The sequence below is a fragment of the Brachyistius frenatus genome, unplaced genomic scaffold (genome assembly GCF_029030835.1).
Source record: "Brachyistius frenatus isolate BFR_SWC_R1_liver_20210118 unplaced genomic scaffold, ASM2903083v1 Contig_192, whole genome shotgun sequence".
In the NCBI taxonomy this organism is placed as follows: Eukaryota; Metazoa; Chordata; class Actinopteri; family Embiotocidae; genus Brachyistius; species Brachyistius frenatus.
The window spans coordinates 265,955-288,666 of NW_027210791.1; the positions used below are offsets into that span (position 1 = coordinate 265,955).

The 22,712-nt window shown below is 42.2% G+C and overlaps 1 protein-coding gene across 5 annotated transcripts in view; it reads left to right on the forward strand.

Moving 5' to 3' along the window:
- Nucleotides 1–22,712, forward strand: part of ptprfa (protein tyrosine phosphatase receptor type Fa) — a 211,984-nt gene that overhangs the window by 110,937 nt on the left and 78,335 nt on the right. For 4 of the 5 annotated variants that reach the window (XM_069718469.1, XM_069718470.1, XM_069718471.1 and 1 more), the window contains exons 8-12: nucleotides 1,687–1,698; nucleotides 12,206–12,475; nucleotides 15,882–16,463; nucleotides 17,357–17,493; nucleotides 19,267–19,411. In XM_069718469.1, the coding sequence (XP_069574570.1) occupies nucleotides 1,687–1,698; nucleotides 12,206–12,475; nucleotides 15,882–16,463; nucleotides 17,357–17,493; nucleotides 19,267–19,411 (1,146 nt within the window). The remainder of the gene's footprint in view (nucleotides 1–1,686; nucleotides 1,699–12,205; nucleotides 12,476–15,881; nucleotides 16,464–17,356; nucleotides 17,494–19,266; nucleotides 19,412–22,712) is intronic. The other variant, XM_069718473.1, reaches the window with a different exon arrangement.

A 22,712-nucleotide genomic window follows, 5' to 3' on the forward strand; every position in this document is an offset into this window, starting at 1 on the left:
TGCTTCTGCTTCTGCTTTGATTTGTTGGCTCTTGTTGTGTTGGACCTGTGAGAGGATGTTTGTGAAGGTCGTTCATATTGAAGACAGAGATGCTTCTCTGGTCTATTTATCTGTTTAAAAGATAAGAATGTTGATATCAAATGTAGTGACAGCGGATAGTTGGCTCTAGTGGTCCACAGTAAGACTTCATGACACTGATTCGATGGAAAAAAGCCGTCACATCAGGATGAACCTGCTGTCGGTCAGGACCGGCTTTACAAAGTTCAGGTATCCGAGGTGAGTGTTTAATTAATCCTGTTAGGGAACACGTTTATGTGCTCATTGATTTCAGGGTGCCGTGCCCCCCATCCCTCCCCCCGCCAGAATAAATGTGAGCAGTAACATGCTAAATGAAGTCGAGTTTTCAGCAAGCCTCAGCCTTCTTAATGCTGTCTTAATGCAAAGGCTCGGGGGGTTAAATGTTGCAGCAAAGGGGAGGGTGTGTTTGACTGTGTGTGTGACCGTGTGTGTGTGTGACCGTGTGTGTGTGTGTGTGTGTGTGTGTGTGTGTGTGTGTGTGTGTGTGTGTGTGTGTGTGTGTGTGTGTGTGTGTGTGTGTGTGTGTGTGTGTGTGGATGCCAACCAGAAACACGATGAAGCTGCTGTTTTCTGCTGTCTGAGTCCGACTGCTGATCTTCCTGTGTCTTCTTCTGCTTCTGAGAAACATTCACGGCCTCCTGCTGTTGTGTCGGGGGCCAGTTTGCATTTCATTGTTACACCACATACGAGGTTGGATGGATACGTTTGGAGGCTGCTGCTCATGCGTGTGCACGGAGCACAACACAGTGACGTGCACGGAGCAGGAGGAAGGCATCACCCTCATCAGTTCCTGAGTTCCAAACATTTTAGGGAGCAGTTTCAAACTTGAGACTTGAGCAGAGAGCGAACATCCAAGTTTGTGAGAAATTATTGAGGAACCAAAATAAGTCCCAGAGTAGCAGGGATGAGGAGTGATGATTGTGTTGCGTTTTCATCGTGCTGAGGTCATTTGCTGAATGTTCTCCCTCAGAACGTCCCCGTAGAACTCGGTGTTGACAGTCTGACCCTCCAGACCTGGTCGCGCACATGACCTGATGTGCCTTTTCAGTTTTGGACAGCGACGTTCTGCACAAAAACCTTTTCATTGCTCATTGTTTCATTTCCACAGCCCTCCTGAAGCATCGTAAGGGTCTCTGTTGACGATTTCCAGAGTTTGACACAAATTTTGAGGTGCTTCCTCCGGTCATGTCCACAGAGAAATCGCTGACGCATTCAGAACGCCGCTCACAAAAACATGTAACTCAGGAGCTGATGATGATTAAGCGATGGAATTTGTATCCGTTACTCATCAGGGTTATACCCTCCTCCTGCTCCTGCTCCGTGACTCCATACAAAAGAAGCGGTCTCACAACCTATTGGCCTGCCCTCGTATTGTGTGATTTATCCACTGCATTGCACAGGCTGTTGTCTCCACTGATGTTGTTCACTCATTAATGGATAAGCAGATATTTGCCTGTTTTACTCTCTCTGTTTCTCCTTGTCTTCTTCCTCCCACTTCTTATTTTGCCCCTCTCGTGGTTTATGTTTTCTTTCTCACTTTATCTTGAATCCCTCCATCCTCATCGCACCCCGTCATCCAAAAAATACAACCCAAATCTCACCACTCAGATCAACGGGAAGGTTGGTTCTTTCACTCTTTACCCTCCTAATGCTCAGGCCTGGCAGACTGGAGCCGTGCCGCGCCAGCATCTCGCAAGGCGCCTCAGGCCCGTCCCGGCCTCTCTATCAGGACCCCACCCCCCCACAGTGCAAACCACCCCCCACTCCCACTCCCACTCCCATCAAGCTCCACCCTACCTGCCATACTGCTTCTATACTAAATGAACATCACATATTGCTCTATGCAGCCTGTTTCTATGAAATTTTGTGAAATGAGCATGTCTTAGATTCCAAGAATATGTTCTTGGCACAAGAAAATTTGAAAATACATTTCCCTACCAGGAAAGGATTAGATCAAGGATGTGACACTTAGGTGTCATTATATGGAATATATATACACAGACTGGATTTAAAAGTGTTCGTAGCTTCCGCATCTGGAAAATGGTTCCAATGCAGAAGTGTCTTCAGCTGCAATCCCAGCGAGTGCCACTAGAGGTCAGCTCCAAAAAGCCTCCGGCTCCATCGACTCCCATTCAACTTCTCTCATCAAATCCAAAGTGAATAAAATGTGTCCATCAGTTATCTCGGTGTTGTTAGCTAAAGTCACTCCTTCTTATTAGTTTTCTGGAGGTCCATCTGAAAATAATCCCTCATTCATTAGAAAAGAAGATTCAAGAAGACCTGGTTTTGGGGGCGTGTCTGTTTGATTGACAGGCCTGTGGATTGGACCTGATTTTTGAATATTTGGAAAGTCGTGATAATATTTAAAAAAAATCCTATATAAATGCCACTATAATTCTTTATTTCCACCATTTTAACCGGTGCCTAGTTGTTATGCGTCATTCCCGTCAGAAGGTGCCGGTAATGTAAACGAATAGTCAATTAATAATCTAATCGTTTTGAGCAATTTTCGAATAGAATAGAATACCCATCCCTCGTTTGCATGGTTCTGGTGTTAATTTTTTTTTTTTTTTTATTCTACTCAAGGAATAAACTATTCTTAATACAGATCACAACAAGTTTGAAATTATTCAAGATTTGAAACTTGCAAGAAAGGCAGGACCATTAACATTTAATTTGCAATCGGGACAACTGCATCACGAACAGATGATCAGACAATTCAAATCACTTGTGGGTTACTCCTTAACAACAACTTATTAACAAAGCCTAATTTTCATGCAAGCTTTGCTACTTGCATAAACACTCTTTAACCACTCTTGACCTGTGACGGCAGCATGATGATAATGTGTCCACTTTGTCGTGTTATATTTCACACCTTTCTCTGGAAAAGGGAACAAAATCTTCACATAATTTGTGTCCACTATATACAGTATGTGATTTCGGAGTTTGTGCTCAATTCACAAAATTTTGCATCACTCTAATGGAGCTAATAATGCTCCGGCATGCTGATCATGTTTTCATTGTCTTGGCTAATTGAATGGCATGGCTCGTCGCAGCTCTCATCTGCTGCCTGACCATCATCACACAGAGCTGCTTTTTCCATTCTGTCCTCTGATCTGTGTCTGCTCAAAAAGTAGAAGCTCTCCAAGAGAGCACAGTGGCCTCAAACATATTTACAGCATCTTTCCAAGACTCTTACTGCTGGATCATTGACAGCAGGATGTGGAGGAACTCAGAAATTGAGGGGGAGTGAAATACTAAAGAAGAAAATTGTCGTCCCTGCATAAGTGTTTCTAATATGAATTTTACAGATTTAAGGCGAACCAAGAACAAAAAACAATACAACAGCAGAACTTTGATCAAATATAAAATTATTTACCATTTAAAAGAACCAAATACTGCAAAGTTAGTCAAGAAACTTTACCTATCCTCAGTATTGTAGGCCATTCACAGTGTTAGACTCACCAGTGATCTTTGGTGTCTTTTTGCATCACATACAATACAAAGCAGTTGATTTGGAAAGTTTGTATACTCCTTCACTGTTTGCACACTTTATTGTGTTGTAGATTTCATGTAGATTTTGTTTTAAATTGATCCATTTGCCTTTTGTCCGCATCAATCTACACCCAATACCTGTAATGACAAACTGAAAACATGCTTTCAAAACTGAAATTCCTCATTTACCAAAGTCAGGGTCTTAATTCAATACTTTGCTTCAAGTGTCTACACCACACGGCTACTCTCACGCTGCATCTAATTGGCTGGCAGGTGTCTGTGAACTCGTACTGGACAGTACAAGTCTTGTCCTGAAGCCCCTCCAGTGTTGTCTTGGCTGTTTGCTTTGAGCCATTATTGTGCTGCCAGGTGAACCGTTTCCTCCAGTCTCAGTGTCAGCTAGCTGCACTCTGGAGCAGGTTTCCTGTATATGGACGCAACGGTCATCAGAGTCCCTGCCCTGCTGCTGAGTAGCCTCCTCATGCTGCCACCACCATGTTTCACCATTGGGATGTATTAGCCAGGTGATGAGCAGTGCCTGGTGCTGTTACAATTAGTGCTTGGAGTTCTTCCAAAGAGTTCAGTTTTTGTTTCATCCAACCACAGAGTATTTTTCCCTCATCCATCCAGAACTCCAACTGGGCTGCCAGATGTCTTTTACTCAAAAGTCCTCGTCTTCTTCTGTCTTGTCCCATAAAGGCCTGATTGATGGAGTTCTGCTGAGATGACCATCCTTCTGGTTCCTCTATCTCTGCAGAGGACTTTTAAAACTCTGAGTGACTGTTGGGTTCTCGGTCACCACCCTTACCGAGGACCTACTTGGTCATTTACTCAGTTTGGCCAGATGGCCAACTCTCCAAATGTCTTCCCATTTCCAAGCCATTTTCCGGAGCCCTGTGCTCCGAGGAACACTCACAGCTTCCACATGGTTTTAATGTCTTTCTCTGGTTTATGTGTCATTGAGTTCCTGGGACATGGTTTGGTTTCGGTCCTGACATTAAACACAGGTGTGTCTGCCTTTCTAAACTACATCCAATCCCTTCAATTAATCTCAGGTGAACTCCAATTAAGTTCATATCTGGAGGATAATTAAAGCAAAACTAATGCATCTGATGATACTTCGGAGTGTCACATTTACAAATGTTGGATTTCAGTTTTTTATTTGTAAGAAAGTTTTTGTAAGGATGGGTTGTTGGATGTTGACTGATGGGATAAAAGGCCAGTTTTATCCCTTAAAAAAAAAATCTAATCTACGGCACAATAAAAAGTATGAATACTTTCTGACTTTAAAGACATGTAATCTACGGACATCATTTTATTTAACTAAATTTATGTAAGTTTAACAGGATTTAGTGTAATATAGCTCATTTTAACCCAATACTGTCAAACTAAATGTGAACACCAAACTGAAGAGAACTTAAAGGGAAACATCATTTCAAAATACAATTATTAACAATGAACTTGACAGCTTTATTTTTCCTAGAAAACCAGCAGTGTACATTGTAGGATAGAGTTCATTCATTTTCCTTCTAGACAGCTTCAGGAGTTTGTGTCAACTTTTGTCTCTGTGGGAGCAACAGCATGCAGAATTTCAATTGTACTTCTTCCTCCATCTGTTATGTCTGAGAGAAGGAAGATCATTGAGGGATGAACTGTGATTTATTTCACAGTAAAGGGGTACCACTAGAAATATTGGCTCAACAAAAGCTTTTCCATAAAGAGTATTTATGAGCATGTTCCAGGGCTTCTGTCCACGGTACATCGTAGGTACATCAGCACACATTTATTCACATACGCTTTACATGTTGACTTGCAATCAAAAGGGCTCCGCATGTTTTGCTGCGCCATAATCTGTTCACCTCCACAAACGTTAACCTCTGTGAGACATAGAATATTTTCAACAATTTCAGCAAATCAGTCTGAAATCAGGCAAAAGGTGTATCGGGTGAAAATGAATTTAAGTTTGCGCATGCCAAGCCAGTTTAACAATTCTGCACTGTAGTGAGCTGTTGACGACACAAACCGCACCAATATTATTGATCTGGATGGATCCACAGAGTTTACATCCCCCCAAGTATATCAAAAACTGGTACAGACTTGAAGAAAATATTGTTAAATGTAGTGATAATGAATTTATGCAGTGAATTGCACTTCAACCTGTTGAACAGGAGCAGGAACGACTGACTTGTCACTGTGGAGTTAAAGAAAAACGATCCAATGAATGTTAAACTTTTGGTCCAGTTTAACAAAAACTCTTCTTCTTGACATGTATTTCACAGCATTTTAAATTAGAACAATTCAACATGGTTTGTCAATGTAACCTTCAGCAAGCATGCTGCTCCTTCTCTACCTGTGCTGCTGCATGACCTCTCCTACAATGCATAGAGATGTTTGCTCCACCCATTTTATTTTACTTTTCTCTTTATCAGGACTTGGCTTCAAAATGTTCTCCACTCCTCCCTCTCCTCCTCCCTCCCTCCCTCCCCTTTCCTCTCTTGTGTCTCTTCTCTGGCATGCAAATGAAAGATATGAGTTTGTCTGCATTCTACTTGCTTCTCACTATTTGCTGCTCTTAAAATGTATCTGAAACCCCTCGATGTCGTCACGGCCACTCGGTGAAACATTCAGATTTTCAGTGCTTTCATCCACTTGTTGTCCAAACTAAATGTTGCAATAATAGCATCACTTTTAACTCCCCAGTTAACAACCTGTTGTCGTTGTACTGTGACCATTTTCCATGTCCACGGCTGACTTTCTAATCGACTAATATAAGAACGTGATGATTCCCACAGCGCTGGCCAGCACACTCGTAATAACCCCCAGTGTCAGAGTGTGAATCTGTACTAATGTTCTGAAGCAAGCATGTCAGTGTTACCTGACTTAAATTAAACTGAGCATCTCAGAGTCACCTGACAAATAATAGTCTCGACATGATAAATAAACCTAAATCTGATCATGAGCTTTAGATAACAACCAGATTCTGGTCACAAGCAGCAGAAATTAGTTTTCAGCCGAGATCCACTGAGGAGCTGGTGGGTCGGGGATAGTACCTGATACAGAACACCTCCCTGCGGAGATATTCCACGTATTTACCGCTGGAAGGATGCCTGGAGGTAACCATGGAGACATCACATAACCTGTCTGGTGTGGATGCTCCTTTAGAAACCTCCAGGAGCAGCTGGAGAACATGCTAACAAGAAGGATGGTGGGCTACTTTGCTCAGCCTGCTCCCACCTGACCTAGGGTTGCAGCGGTATACGGGTATCACGGTATGTCGCGGTGTTCAAATCGATGGTTATCATACTGTCCACAAATTACCGGGATTGGGAAAAAAACAAAGCAGCGAACGCAGCTGTTCGCCTGCGACTCTCCTCTCCTCCTCGACTGGCTGTCAGACTCAGCAGAGGATGCCACAGATAAAACAACACAGATCACATCATCGTCTCCACCCCTGAAAAAGTGATTAAAAAACAGCTCTTATAAATACATGTGAGGTTGTCCTTGAGGACGGATTTCCAATAATGTGGACGCAGAGTGTCTCCAAAGGAGGAGACACACAAAACATCTTCAAGAATCCCTCCACGCAGATCAAAGTACGTCAATGCCGAACAAACAAACAGGATTTTTTTTTTAAACATCAATCCAAAAATGTGCTATTGCAATAATTTCCTACATCCCCCCTCCCAACTCCGCCTTTTCCACCTCAGGGTGCCGACATCAGTGTGAGTGAGTTTTTAGTTTGTAAGTTGGACTGACCGTCACACACCTCCGGTAAACCATCGTTAAGAGCACTTCTGATGACACGTCAAACAACGCAACTGATAATAATAATAATAATAATAATAATAATAATAATAATAATAATAATAATAATGAAGTACTGTGTAGAGTGATATCATCATACCGTGATATCTTCTGAGACAGTTATCATAGCGTGAAAAACTCCTTCCGTTGCAACCCTACTCCGAAGCTGACCCTTACAAACAATTGACCATCAAATAAAGATGGAGGGTTATTTTAAATTGCTTGCAAAGTTACTTTAGTTTCCCAATCGATTGGTACAAGACAGGAATAAGAAAGGAATAACAACAAAGTTGAAGGACTTTTAGTACGTTTTTTGTAAGTTAAAAGTAACCAACCAAAAGTTTTCCTGGCTTTTTAGGGCAACTATAGATACGAGGCTGCAGGTGTAACGATATGAGTACTGCTCTGCAATCTGTCACCTTTATTATATGTTATATAATCCATAATGCTTCCATCTTTGCTCATCCTGTGTGGATGAATGTTGCATCCATGTCATGTAAAACTGAAATGTTTGCTAAAGATTCACTAGTTTCAATAAACCAATAGTGAGAATGAGGACATTGTACAAACAGTTTGGATGTAACTGCTGGCCAGCTGACACTAATATATGCTACTGTGTGCCCGACCTCCCCCACTTTGTCGTGGTAAGAATGTAAACAGGTAATTTCAGTGTTGTGATGTCTACCAGTCGAGATCTCCTTTGTTCACTGCTGGCTTTAGTGTTTTGATTTTGGCAACACACAAAGCTTGGTTATTCCCCTTTTTTTGGCATCCAAATTTTACAGTTTGGAATCACATTCTTCTCTGTTACATCATTAGTTTTCACTTAAATCTTTTATTGTTCAATATATAGTTGTCACAGTCAAGATTAATTAATCACAGTTAGTAGCAAAGGTGGCTGAGAAACATGGCCACGGCAGCGAGAGGCCACCTGTGTGTTGGAAGAGTGATTGGTGAAACAGGCCAATGCCTGACTTCTGCTGTGCACAAATTCAAATTGACCACCATCATTAGTTTATTGTCCCGTTTTCTACCATTCAATAGAACTTTTAGGGTAAATCTGTCCTGAGCACCTTGCAAGAAAAATCCAACCCAGTGGTCCATCCACTGACATGAAAATAGTCTTAATGTGTCGGGGTGAGCAAAGGTTACAAACAACAGACTTCCTAATTTAGAGACCCACTTCTTCAATGAAACTTGACCAAGCTGTACGCCCTGCAGTCGCTTCCCTTTGCAATGATTATTACTGACTTTTAGATGTTCCTCACTCTCAATTCCCCATCAAATATTGTGAATAGGACCCATAATTTTGGCTTTTTAACAACCTGTCTGAGTGACTGTTGGGGTTTCTCAGCACATTTAACACATTTCTAACAACATAAATAAAAGTCATCAATAAAAGCGGATTAAACTGAGACAATAATGATATAAAGAACTGGCAAGTAAGAAATAGAAATGTAAATAAAAAAGACATAAATGTAACAGTTCCTTAATATTTTTTCAGTCAGATGTCTCAGTATGATGTCATGGCTGTTGAGCAAGAATGATACCCTCCCTAAATATGAATATCTTTTATGTGAGGTTGTAACAATCTTAGTGAGTGGATCAAAAAGGTTCTGAGACTCCTGTTGTGTGTGAATATGGTGCAGCACCATGAGATTCATGGAGCACGGGGAAGCTATAACCTTCCTGAGTAAGTATTTCCACATTTCTTGGCTTGATCAACATCATGAGTTCCACAGCTTGTTGGGAGCCCTGGTCTGGATGAACAGCGATGTCTCCATGCACCTAAAGCTCACGTCGAAGTTTGTGTCAAGCTTTCGGGGAACAGAGAGAAAGGGGGTGGGTAGCGACTGTTTTCAATGCACAGTGAGCGGGCTGGTTGTCATGGTGGAGAACCCTGCTGCCATGGTGCCAACGTTCAGGTGGTTTGTACCAAATGTTTCCCTCAGACGCCTCAGAAGGTCCCAGTCAAACTCGTGTTGACAGTCTGACTCTGGGGGACGAATTCACGGTGACACGACCCCACCAATGTCAAAGAAAACCCACCTGGATGCTCCTGACCTGACGCGCCTTCTACAGCTTCAGACAGTGAAGTTCTGCCCCTTTTTTTTTAATGTGAATATCATTAAAACATCTTGCCCCCATCTTTTCTAAGTCGCCGTAGTGGACCCGGACCAGCGCTCACAGAACCGTGTAGCTGGAATACTTCGTCCCATAAGTAATAGCTTCCCTCGGCTGCGTGCACGTCACGGCACTACTTACTGTTCAGGTGCAACAGGAGCAGTCTCTGAGCTTTTTCATCCACTCTTGTATTTGACTTTAATCAAACTCTCAAAGAAAACATCTTTCAACATCAAACACGTGACCCGCCACGTCAAAAAAAAATATCCAGAGCGCCTAAACCAAAATATTCCTCCTCCTTCTCTTCCTCCTCGTCTCCCAGGTCTCTGCCTCTCTCCTCTTCCTCCTCCACATCATGTTCTCCATGAGAATCCTTCTTAATGCCAGCCATCTGCGTTTCAGAGCCTCCAGCTTCCCATGCCAGCCAACGAGGCTGTTCTTGTACGAGCAGCACCAGAAACACTGCAGCTCTTCTACCGCAGCAGCATTTAGCCCACGTTGTCCTCTAACACTCACTGACTGTCACCAGTCACTGAGCCAAGCGTTACTGTAGATTTGCACCACCAGTGATGATTTGTTTTCTTTACTGAGAGGGAGCGTGGTCGACTGTGGAACCCTGCTTTTCTCCTTCTTCAGTGAAACCAAGACGAAGCCCTTAATAATCCCTCCGGTCCACTCTATAAGCCCCTCACACCAACACTCGGGCTCCCAGCTTCAATTACACTTTGTGAGTCACATCTTTGTGACTGTGTGCCCGGCTGAGTGAAAAGAGCGAGGACTTCACTTGAACACAGCGGCCTCCATATCTAACACCTTCACATGACTGTTGCTCCAATTTAGAGCTTATTGAAGAAGCAGCTCCGACCGCTTAGAGGAGATTTCTAAGAAACAGAAAAAAAAAATGAACATCATCATCATCCATCGAACACTCAGTATGAGGATGGGATTGAAACGGGCCCGACTAGCAGTGCAGTAGACTCAGCAGGAGGTCCAGACACATGCAGGCACAGGCTCTCAATTTCTGAGTGAACCATTAAATCTAGAAGAGGAAAGGTAATGCCATGTCAGTATCATGGAGCTCTGAGAGGGAAGGCTGAACTCATCCTTTAGTTCCACGCTGTAATGAAGTTACAAGTGGAAGTGGAAGAGACCAAGAGGCTTTTGAAAGGGTCCAGTATGGCTATTGTCCTCCGACACGGCCACCAGAGGCGATCGCTGCCATTAAAGTCAACACTCGACGGTCCACCAGACCCACCGCGGTGCGTCAGCAGCGGTGCGTCTTCGGCACGGCGCTTTTCTGAGGTCTGTTAAGATGGAAGCAGGATGGAGATCATGTCGATCTACACAGAGCAGATCAGAGACAGCAGATCAGACGGAGGAAAACATAGGGCATGCGGTAAAACTTCAGAATAAAACGCCATCTGTATTCCATCACTAAATCAACTTCTACGCTGGTAATCAATCACGTAGGACAGAAACTGCATTCTCATCCAGCTACAGGCACTGAGTATGAAACAGCTATAAGATAATTAGAGGATTTTTTTTTTTTACCTACTATAACACAACAAACTATATGAAGTTTGTTTGTTAGCTACAGTTCAAAGTAGAAAATAACAACTTTAGACACAAAAATGACAAAAAACGAAATTAAAAAAAAAAAATCAAAACGCTTTGCTTCCCGATCAGATAGAAGACGTGCAGTGAAAGAAACAAAACAACATGAGACAGAAAAACAACAACAAACCTCAGTGCTGTCGAGGCTGCTGCCAACCTTCTGCATCATTCACAGATTGAGAATAGAAACTGAATAAACAGCATATCTGGCTCCCAATTCAAAGTATCTCCTACTGTTGGCTTAATTAGGTTTTACTACTTTTCTGGCAGCCATTGTTTTTAAATGAACTGCTCTTTATTACCAAAATCAATGTGCAGAGATTTCAGGTTTCTTTACATGAGGACATCGAGGACAGTAGCTACACATCACGTCTGCGCTTGTCACAGTTACATTGGCTTTGTATGGAGGTGCATCTGTAAAAACAGACCGATGGTCAAATTATGAAACAATGACCAATAGGGCGTGCTGTTCTGATTCTAGATCACAGAACTCTTTACAAATTAAATTAAATTAATAAAACCACTGGTAAAACTACACAAACTACAAAAAAGCAAAATCAATTGAGGGTAGCATCACAAGTGAAATTATGCAACCATGGTCAGTAAAAAGTTTGCTTAAGAACCAACCGAACAGCTCTGTGAACGTGAATTTGGACCAAAACTCGCAGGTAAAATTAGTGGTGATAATTTTGTCTGAAACAAATCCAAACTCTTCTTTCTCCTATTAAATCAACTGATTTCTTTAAATGATAACCCATAACAGTAGATGGACGAAAAACGATTGTAGAAATCATCATTAGTGACATTCACCAATAGAAGACGTAGACTGAATGATCTCAAGTGAAACAAGTTCTCATGAAGACTATTTGAGTCGCAGGAGAAAAACCGGGCGGAGAAATGAGCTTCAAACCGACCGAACAGTAAAACTCCACCAGGTTGTTGCCAATTGGTTATTCAGGCTCATCAACCCTGACTTCTGCACAGCACAAGTAACACCAATCAGACACTAAGTCAGCCCAGTGCCCCCCCCACCCTCCCTCCTTCCTTCAGTCACTTCCTCAGTGACTCCTCCCTCTCTTCACCCCTGCAGTTCGCCGTGTGCCTCCCCGTTTCTCCATCCCGCCCACCAACCACGAGGTGATGCCCGGCGGCAGCGTCAACCTCACCTGTGTGGCGGTCGGTGCTCCCATGCCTTACGTCAAGTGGATGAGTGGTGAGGTGGAGCTGACCCGGGAGGACGAGATGCCGATTGGACGCAACGTCCTGGAGCTCACCAACATTCGCCAATCTGCCAACTACACCTGTGTGGCCATATCATCCCTGGGCGTGATCGAGACGACGGCGCAGATCACCGTCAAAGGTCAGCAACGGTGTCCGGACGGGATGTGATCTGAGATGCATTTTCTGATTTTGTACTGGAGTTTTAAGGATTTAAAGTCCAAGCATGACCTTAAATATTTTGCGTTTTTTGTTTGTTTGTTTTTTGGGGGGTGATAGTTGCGATCAAAAGGGCTTGATTGTCTTTTCTCAAAAATGTAGATGCAAGTTGTAGAATTTTATTTGGTTTTCTTTGGAGTAAAATTGGCAAAAATTCAGGGAACAAAATATTTTTTAAATGACTAATAAGAAAAGCGTCATACAAATCACTTACTGTGATAATTAACATTCTGCACGTTACAGAAATAGCTGAAAATGATTAACTTCTCATTTTGTTTAATTTCCTGAAATGAAAGAACCATGTGCTCAAAATTCCAATAAAATTCTACACTAAGGGTCTGATTTACTGAAGGTCTGCGTGGGTAAAATCAAACTCCACACCACCCAAAAAAATGTCCAATCAGATCTACCAACGACGTGCAGTGCGGACTGCGTCTTCCAAATGTCCAGTTTAACACACGTTGTCCATTTTGCGTGTTTGCCTGCATCATATGTAACATTGGACGTTTCTGCTTGAAGGTGTAAAATACTGAGAAACATGCAAATAGAACAATTTATCACCTGCAACTATTTACTAAACCTGGAAGTAGAAACAGAAGTGATTGTTGTGTGTTTTAGTAAGACTGAAGGTTTTAATCAGATGAACATCAGGAGAGACAGCTGCTCTTATTGTGAAGGAGACACGGCTGCTCTTATTGTGAAGGAGACACAGGAAACTAAAGAATACGTAGAGAAGGAGATTTTACACCCGTGGAAACATTTTGGAGATGAGAGGTAAAAATGATTCAGACATATCGTCTGTCCAGCGATGATACTTCTGAGTTATTGAATGAACTGAAAGATGATTGACAGCCAACAACAAGGAGGAGCCACGAGATACCAGCAAAGTCAAAACTTTTTGCATTTTGCTGCGTCTGGGTGGTTCCAGCGTATCTCTGCTTGGATCTCCCTCCAGTCCTGTTATTCAGGTGTCACATCCTGAATGAGTCCTGCAGAATTCACAGGTAGCTTCATCAGGTTCACGAGACCTCCAGGAACTCAATGAAACATCAGCTGCTCATCACAGAAAGATCTGGACCTGCTGATCTCTGTCTGTTAGAGGATCTCATCCACCGTCCTCCTCTTTTATTTGACCATGTTTTATTATGAAGCTTTTTTTCTCCTTTTTGTTTTTCCCACATTATTGACTTTCTTGCTGATAATCTCCTATAAAGCGTTTTGTTCTTGTTATATTTATATTTCTTAATTTCAATGGGATCAGATTTCCTTTTCCTTTTGCAGTTGCTCTGTTTTCCTTTGCTGGAATCACTTTAACACACAAACCCTCATTTAAATAGAGATTTGCACCTGATATCAGTGACGCAAATACTTTTATTAAATCACCTGCAAGACGAGTGCAAAATAAATGTGCAAACTTTTGTAAAGAACACGCAATTTAGTACCTTTATTTCAGATCTTAGTAAACCAGGCCCTTACTGCAGTGAAATTGTGGGAATTTTGGCAAATTGCAAGCTGCTGCAAATATTGCAGAGATGGAATTTTCCTGGACGGACTGTCAAACGCTGTTGGACATTTTGTCCAGTTTTGCCAGAGCTGTTCACCAAACTGTTATAAAAACTACAAGCTAGCAAATAACAACAAGTCAAGCCACATGCCTCAAAACAGCACCTACTTTAATTCGATTTAACTTGGTAACATGTTCACGTGGAAAAGTTTACTGGGAGCAGAGAAACATATTTCACAGGCAAAGTAAAAAAAAACATCAATAACTGATTGAAAATCATTTCAGATTGTGTCAAAATTAGAAGGATTAAATTACTGCCCTGAGATCTGGCTGTAATTACATTCCATTTAATTATTGTGTTGCTTGTATGTATTCGTCCACATCAGTAGGAGTATTGTGAACACACACACACACACACACACACACACACACACACACACACACACACACACACACACACACACACACACACACACACACACACACACACACACACACACACACACACACACACACATTATATATTTCTGGAAGACTTTTTTTTTTAACTCGTGTTTCTTTTATAGACTATTGGTCAATAATAAAGTACATAGAATGCATCATTGAATGGCTCGTAACGCTGCAGAGTGAATATTGAAGAAAATCACTGCCTTAACACTGCCGTGTTTGAAAATGCTCTCAGATTTTCACATTTTTATTACAGAAATTGTTTTGAAATCACAAAGCTTGGCCGACGTTGTAAAGAATTAAGAAACAAATGTATGTACAAAAATTACTATATTGTGCTATCAAATTCCTTAATTTGTGCTCTTAAATATCCATAATTAATGGTAAAAGGTTGTTGTTAAGAAGTGAAAAGCAGAAATCAGAAGCACTGTTTGTTTTTGTGTTCATGCCATATGAGTTTTAGGAAATGGTTTAATTTTAATTTGTTGAGGAAAAAATGTAAGCAAAGCAACATAAGATATTATCATATGAAGACTGTTAAACACAGCATTCAATCAAAATCACCCAGTGAATCTATGTATCATTGTCAAAAACTGAAATGAAAATGATTGACTATCTTTTGTTATATTATCATAATATTATTACTAACACTGAATGTTATTTTCCGATAGCAGCAGGTTCTCATGTCTACTGCATTTGGGGGGAAGCCCTCAGAGTAGCTACAGATGCTCTTTTAATTCCTTCATAATACCACCAGCTAATCTTTTCACTTGTTCCTCGGACAGCCCTTTTTATATACATTTCTTTTACATTTGTTTTAATACAATGTAATCACTGGATGCTGGACTGTGCTGCCTACTGCCGTGAAAAAGGAACCGTGACGTGTGTTATCATGGACAATCTCATCTGAACGGGATCCAGATACATGGTTAAACAGATATACACAATTTAGTATTTTATTTTGTGCACATGAATTATTTACTTTTTTTTCTCTTAATGACTCCTGTTGAGCTCCAGATTAAATGAATAGTTTCTTTTACTCTTTAAAATGTCAGGACTGTGAGCTCTGCTGTGTCTGCATTCATTAAATATGTGCATTTCTGATGATCTCCAGCTCTGGCTGGGTCGACGATAGATATATTTACGTAGCAGGACATGCACTCATCTGCCTGGCAACATAACACATGCTCAGCTTGCTGGGATCAGGAAAGGACAGACGCTGCATTATAATTGGCCGAAGGACTGTGGAAGAGCTCCATGCGCAGAGCTTCAGGAGGTCTTCCTCCTGCCGGACCTTCATGTCAGAGAGGTTGAATAGAACAGAAACTGTGGAGGGATTGTTCATCTGAGTCTTGTGTCTGTCTCCGCTCTCTAACAGCTCTTCCCAAGCTGCCCACTTCACTCATTGTGACAGAAACCACGGCCACCAGCGTCACTCTGACCTGGGACTCCGGCAACCCAGAACCTGTGTCTTACTATGTGATTCAGTACCGAGCCAAAGTGTCTGACAACGGTTTCCAGGAAGTCGACGGTGTCGCCACGACTCGATACAGCATCGGCGGCCTCAGCCCCTTCTCCGAATACGAGTTTCGTGTCATGGCTGTGAACAACGTGGGCCGGGGGCCTCCCAGCGGTATCGTGGACACCCGTACGAGCGAGCAGGCACCCTCGTCTCCACCTCTTCATGTCCAGGCACGCATGCTGAGCTCCAGCACCATGCTTCTCCAGTGGGAACCTCCGGAGGAACCCAACGGCCAAATCCGGGGCTATCGGGTCTACTTCAGCTCTGACCAGGACGCCCCACTCAGCGCCTGGCAGAAACACAACACGGACGAGAGCCACTTCACCACCATCTCAGGCCTGACCACAGACATCACCTACAGCCTGAGGGTGCTGGGCTTCACCTCGGTGGGAGACGGGCCTCCCTCAGATGTTCTGCAGATCAAAACCCAGCAGGGAGGTGAGAGCATGCTCACTGTGTCACTGAAAAGCAGTGACAAACTCTGAAGGTGTTCCAGTCACACTGCGTTATTATAATCAGTGTGCCACTGGGCCAGATTATTGCTGGATCATTTGGCGGTGAAGTTCTTGGCAGTGGTGCAAGAATTCTGTCAAACTCTCTTGTATTTAAAAACTGATGTTTGCAGTGTTACGTCAAGCTGTGTTAATCAATTCTCTCTGGCTGCTTGGGTGCAATAACACAAGCTGTTAATGCAACTTTGCCTCATTATCACCGGATCCAGTTGTATTGATGAATGTTTTTACAGCCAGTAGACACAGACCAACATTCATTTGGAGTGTCATTTCCTGTTTACCTGATGACCGTAATGCTGCATTCAAATGGAACTTGTGAGCTCGTGGTTTTAACGTGAGAAGTCGTATGTTTGGTGTTCAAGTGGTTAAGTTGTAAAAACACCATTGCTAGGCAACGGCAATGTGGGCGGTGTCTAGAAGCCACAGGAGCTAACAGTTTAACATGCTAACAGGGGGGGTAACGAAATGCAGGAAATACAAAGACACAGAGGGACAAGATGAGGCCATTGGGAAGATCAACGTTTTCCTCAGACGGAGACTATCATCTAAGTTATGAAGACAAACTACATGACTAAAATTACAATATATTAACTGAACATCCAACGGAAAATAAACCACATGACCTCTGACATTTCTGTAAACGTCAGCAAACACGTCACAACTGGTGAACTCGAAGCTTTTCTAATTACTCATAAGAATGGATGGCAGAAGAAAAGCCTCTCACTTAACCTCTCGACTACCTTTGTTTGTATTTTCACACTGAGTACACCTTTCACCGTTCCTGTGTTTTACCGTCTTTATCTTTGGTTCTGCTTTAAGTTCCAGCTCAGCCGTCTGCTTTTGAGGCCGAGGCCGAGCTCGATTCGCGCATCATGCTGTCGTGGCTTTGGCCGGTCCAGGACCCCATTGTTGGCTTCGAACTGCTCTACTGGGAGGCCAGCACTCCCACAGGCAAGGTACAACCAGCTGGAAAACAGTCCCATAGCCATTAAATCTTCACCTCATTTTTCTATTGTTGTATGTGTTTTTATTTTTTTATTTTTGTGCATTTACATTTATTTATGGCTGTAACATATGAACTGCATATGTAATATAAGGTGTGTGTGTGTGTGTGTGTGTGTGTGTGTGTGTGTGTGTGTGTGTGTGTGTGTGTGTGTGTGTGTGTGTGTGTGTGTGTGTGTGTGTGTGTGTGTGTGTGTGTGTGTGTGTGTGTGTGTGTGTGTATGCAGTACTATCTGTGCACTTTTGTTCTATGGCTGTTTTTCTTGTTTATATTAACATATTAATCATTTTAAGTTATTACCATCTCATGCATTCTTTGTGTAGAACTGACAGTTTAACACTAAAATTACAAACCTGTTATCTCCATCTGCTCCTCGCTGCCTTGTTTTTTCAGGTATTTCATGTTTTTGTGTTGTCCGTCCGCCTTGAAGGTATTTGGCCAAACTTGGCAAAAACATTCACTTGCTACCAAGGATGAACTGCTAAGATTTTGGGGGGACAGACGTCAAAGGTCAAGGTCACTTCAACCCCAATTTGAAACATTCACCTGAACATGATATCTCAGGAAGGCCTCGATGGAATTTCTTCAAATGTGGCACAATCGTTCACTTGGCCACAACGATGTGATTAGAGTTTGGTGGTCAAAGTTCAAAGTCACTGTGACCTCCCGTTCTCCTCATCTGTCTGTCTCGGTTTTGTGAACGCAATATATCAAGAACCTCTTGAAGGAATTTGATAAGATTTTGAAAAAATATTATTTTAGTACTAATGATAACCTAAGAAGATTTTGATGTTTAAAGATCAAAGGTTTTTCATATTTGTCACAATTGTTCACTTTGTCTCAGCAATGAACTGTTTAGGTTTTGGAGGCCAAAGGTCAAGGTCACTGTGAGCTCAATATCTATATGGGTTTGGACAGATATACATGGAAACTATAACTTTAGAGGTTAGCGGCAGCATACAACCGCGAGGCGGTAGTTGTGGTTTATTTCAGTGCTGTTAATGTTTGCTCCTGCTGTCATTTACACTCCACTTCATAAACCCATCTGATCTCAGACTGAGTTCCCCAAGTAGGACATCGTTTTCCCTTCATTTCCCACAGACAGCCTCAGAGCAAACAGGGTCTAAACTTTTAATGTGCCCTAACTTCCCCTGCATCTGTTCCTTCTCATTGTTAAGAAGCACAGGAGAAGGTTCGAGCTCATTGTGCTGATTTTGAATTGAAGTCTGCCAAAGTTCAATTTAAAAATGAAACTAAAATACCAAGCAAAATATTTCAGGCACTAAAAGGAAAGTGAGGAGGCTGTAACAACAACAACAACAACAACAAAAGAATGAATAGTTATAGTTATTTCATAACTAAATATGTAGTGAAGTAGAATGTAAAAACTAAAAACCTAAATTAAATCCATATTTGGTGTTCGTGCCCATTGCCTCAAAACCAGCACCAGTTCTCCACAGTACACTGTCATGCTAATTTATTTCAAGGTACTTGACAGGCAGGTGGTTTCGTATCTTGGAGATTTGCCACAGTTTTTAGGGGATTTTGTCTGTCGCAGTGTGTTCATGTAACCCCAGACTGCATGCATGATGTTGAGACCAATATGGCACCACCCTGAGGATCTTATGTGATGGATGGATGAGTGCCTCAACCTTTGTTCACAGCACTGTACAGTTTGTCTGTGGACTGTTGCCCTCATGATCTCCTGGTTTTCATCTCCCTACAGATCCGTGTCACCTTCGCTGCTGCAGGCTCGTACGCAGTTGATGGTCTAAAGCCGGACACAGTGTACATGTTCTCCCTGGCAGCTCGATCCGAGATGGGTTTAGGAGTCTTTACTCAGCCTATTGAGTCCAGAACCGTCCAGTCCAGTAAGTACAACAGCATTCAGTATGAGCTTGTACACGTGTCAGTCAGGTTGTGGTCTACTGTTCACTTTCACTTCTGCTCTGTTTTTAAGTTGAAAACTAATTCGTACTGAATTAACCAAGAAGACTGAACTTGAAGTGTTCTTGTGGGTGAATACAGTTTAAGGTAATAATGTTGTAGTGCTGGGACTTGGTCTCAGTCAGCTGTCCAGTCCGGTGCAGTTCATAGACATCTTTTTTATCAACCTACACGTGTCTCAGTCTCAGCTTTTAGGTTTCTGGTCTTGACTGTGGCTAGTTGGCGTTGTCTGTTTCCTATATGTGTGTGTGTGTGTGTGGGGGGGGGGGGGGATGGATGGATGGATGGGTGGAGGGATGGATGGATGCTTTATTAATCCCACAAGGGGAAATGTTTTCGCGACAGCAGCATTATAGTGTGTTTGTGTTTGAGAATGAGCTTTGCTGCATATCCATAACTTGCGTTCTACATTTATGTGGTATAGGTATCGTTTAGTTTGTTGTGGTTTTAAACTTCAGTCTACTGTTTATTTCATACATATGCGTACGTCAAAGAGAGGTTTGAGTTTAGAAGTCTCCTTGTGGCGTTCTTGTGTTCTTTAAAAGCAGAGATCTGCTTATATGTAGATCTATGTAACACTGACTGTCACCTGAGTGGCGGAGCAGAAACTGCTGTTGTGATTGTGACCCAACTGGAGTTTATTGAAACTATTAGAACACAGTGATAGCAGCAGCAGAACGGCTCTGGAGCTCACACAACTGTGGAATTACTAATGTCACTTTTCCAGCTAGCAAAATGTAATCAGCAGTGTGGCACTGAATATAAGTACACGTTTTCACCATGTGCCGGTCATGCTTGATTCTGCTGAACAATTTAACTCAATTACAAAGTTCAAGGAGCAAGGCAGCATGAAAAGAAAATGTCATTCAAAGAGTATTTTGTCAGGCATGAAATCCACGTTTGTAGCAGCATTAGTGTTGATTGATTTTGATATAAATTGAATTTTCTTCTGCGTAACAAGTCACCAGGCATTGGACGTTGCACATTTTGACAGTCTAATAAAGGGAGGGAATATTATGATGTAAGACCCGGCAAACACAAAGTGACTGTCGCAGACAGCTTTTATCATGACTGTCATGTTACTTCCCAAGAAGAGTTTGTCATGTAAAATGTAGCATAGACTAAACCCCTTTAATTCAGCACTGGACTGCATATCTGCCATTGATCTCTGCCTCTCTGGCATGCTGGAAAACTTGGAGTTGAAGGTGCTGTGGTATATTATCCTCGATCAAGTAATTAGTTTAAAGGTGTGATGAAACTTTAAATGACTCAAAGATATGGTCGAAGTCTCCCGAACGTTTCTAAGTCCTGAAAATAGGAGTAGAGTTTTATTTTTTATTTCGACATTGTGATTTTTCCACTTTCAGTAAATAATGGTAAATTAAAATGTCTGAAAAATCATTTATAGTGCCTTAATTGTGTGCTGCTGCAGAGGAACTCCTGTAGAGTGCACGCACAGATAAGCGATGCCATCGTGGCCTTGAACTCCTCGACTCTGTCTATCGTAATGGAAAATCCCCAGAAAATAATCTCTATAGAATTTCAGAAATCTCTGTCTGCCTGTTTGTCCTATGCATATCTCCACAACCGATCGCCCCACCTGGTTCAAACTCAGTAGGAGATTTGCTGGGAACATGAGGTTTTGCCTATTGTAAGATTAGGATAAGCAACATGTGCAACACATTCGATATGAATACATTTTCATAAAGAGGCGATTGCAAAACGCGGAAAAAAAGAAAAGAAAAAGCAAACCTGGCAGCTGTCTTTGACCGGTTGCCAGGTTTGACGAAGACTCCGCCGTCCCTCCCGGGACCCCACAGTATTTCCACAGCTAGCTCTTCTCTAGAGTCTGAATCTACCAGTTAAAACACCTAGAAGCAGCGCCCAAGTTCTTTCACCTTCAATTCACATAAACTGAATGAAAAAACTACCGTCGTGACAGCTGCTGTAGATGTTTAAAGTTGTGCTAATTTTAATAACTACACGCTTGGGTAGGTAGGTATGGTAAGTAGGTAGGTATTTACTTTATTAATCCCCGAGGGGAAATTTTTTCGGGTAGTTTAATCTACAGCAATATAAGATCATCATATATTTATATCAGTGCTGTCTGTAAATAAATGTACTTTGTTGAGTTCCAACATGAGTTATTTCAAATTTCAAATGATATTTTCTCAGTTAAGTGACATTTAACTTCCATGACCTGGTAGTAGTTAATGTTAACAGGTTCACCCAATGAACTTCTACCCTCCTTCATATCTCCATCTCCTCTTTTAAATGATACAATTGCAAAAGATGAACATGTCTGGTGATGTAATGAAGCGTGTCTTCACCAATGTGACCGAGCTGTTCTCAGCGAAGCGACACAGCACCACACGCCAGGCAACATACTGCCAACAGGATGCTTTCATCGGGCACCATACTAGTGAAATGAAATATAGAACGTCCTGAAACTAAACTCCGCCAAGGCGTGGGTATCAAATTGGTTGGTCTTTAGCCACATACCATAAGGTGTGGATATTTTAGATCTAAAAAGGGAGTTTTGGAGAATCTTTTCAGTGACGCTCTCCCTGGAAACCAACTCTCAGATTTGTCTTTGGATATGCAGTAAATCTTATATGGCATTGAACTCTGCCAGGCATATTGTACTTTAGTCAGCCTGAATGTCTTTGTATCTTATTTTGTCTTAATGAGTCAAGAAGCTTTACCAACTATTGAATAATGATATTTTTGAAGAATCTAAAGATTACTGACTCATTGTCTGGGTTTTTGACGCGACAGTTGAATATGTTGACAGCTCCCAGAAGGAATCATGTGTTCCAAATGACGAATGATATTGTGCAACAGCTGCAGCTTCTTCACAAGTCTGAATTTGAAAAATGTTTACATCGGTGGCCCCGCCCCTTCCTCTACATGTGTTGTGTGGTGGGTGTTTTACCAGGACCCAAATGCAGGCTCACAGACTCAGGTATCAGTTCCAAAATAGTCTTTATTTCCATAAATAAAAACAAACAAACACACGAACAAACAAACTAAAAGGTGGCACCTATAGTGTCCACTTGCTTCCAAGTCGGGAGGGCAACTCAACCGACTGATCCAGGGAGACGCAGCCGGCAGGACAGCCGGCAGGACAGCCGGCAGGACAGCCGGCAGGACAGCCGGCAGGACAGCCGGCAGGACAGCGGACAGGACCGCTGGAAAAAACAGAGTCAATAATCCTCCGAGTCG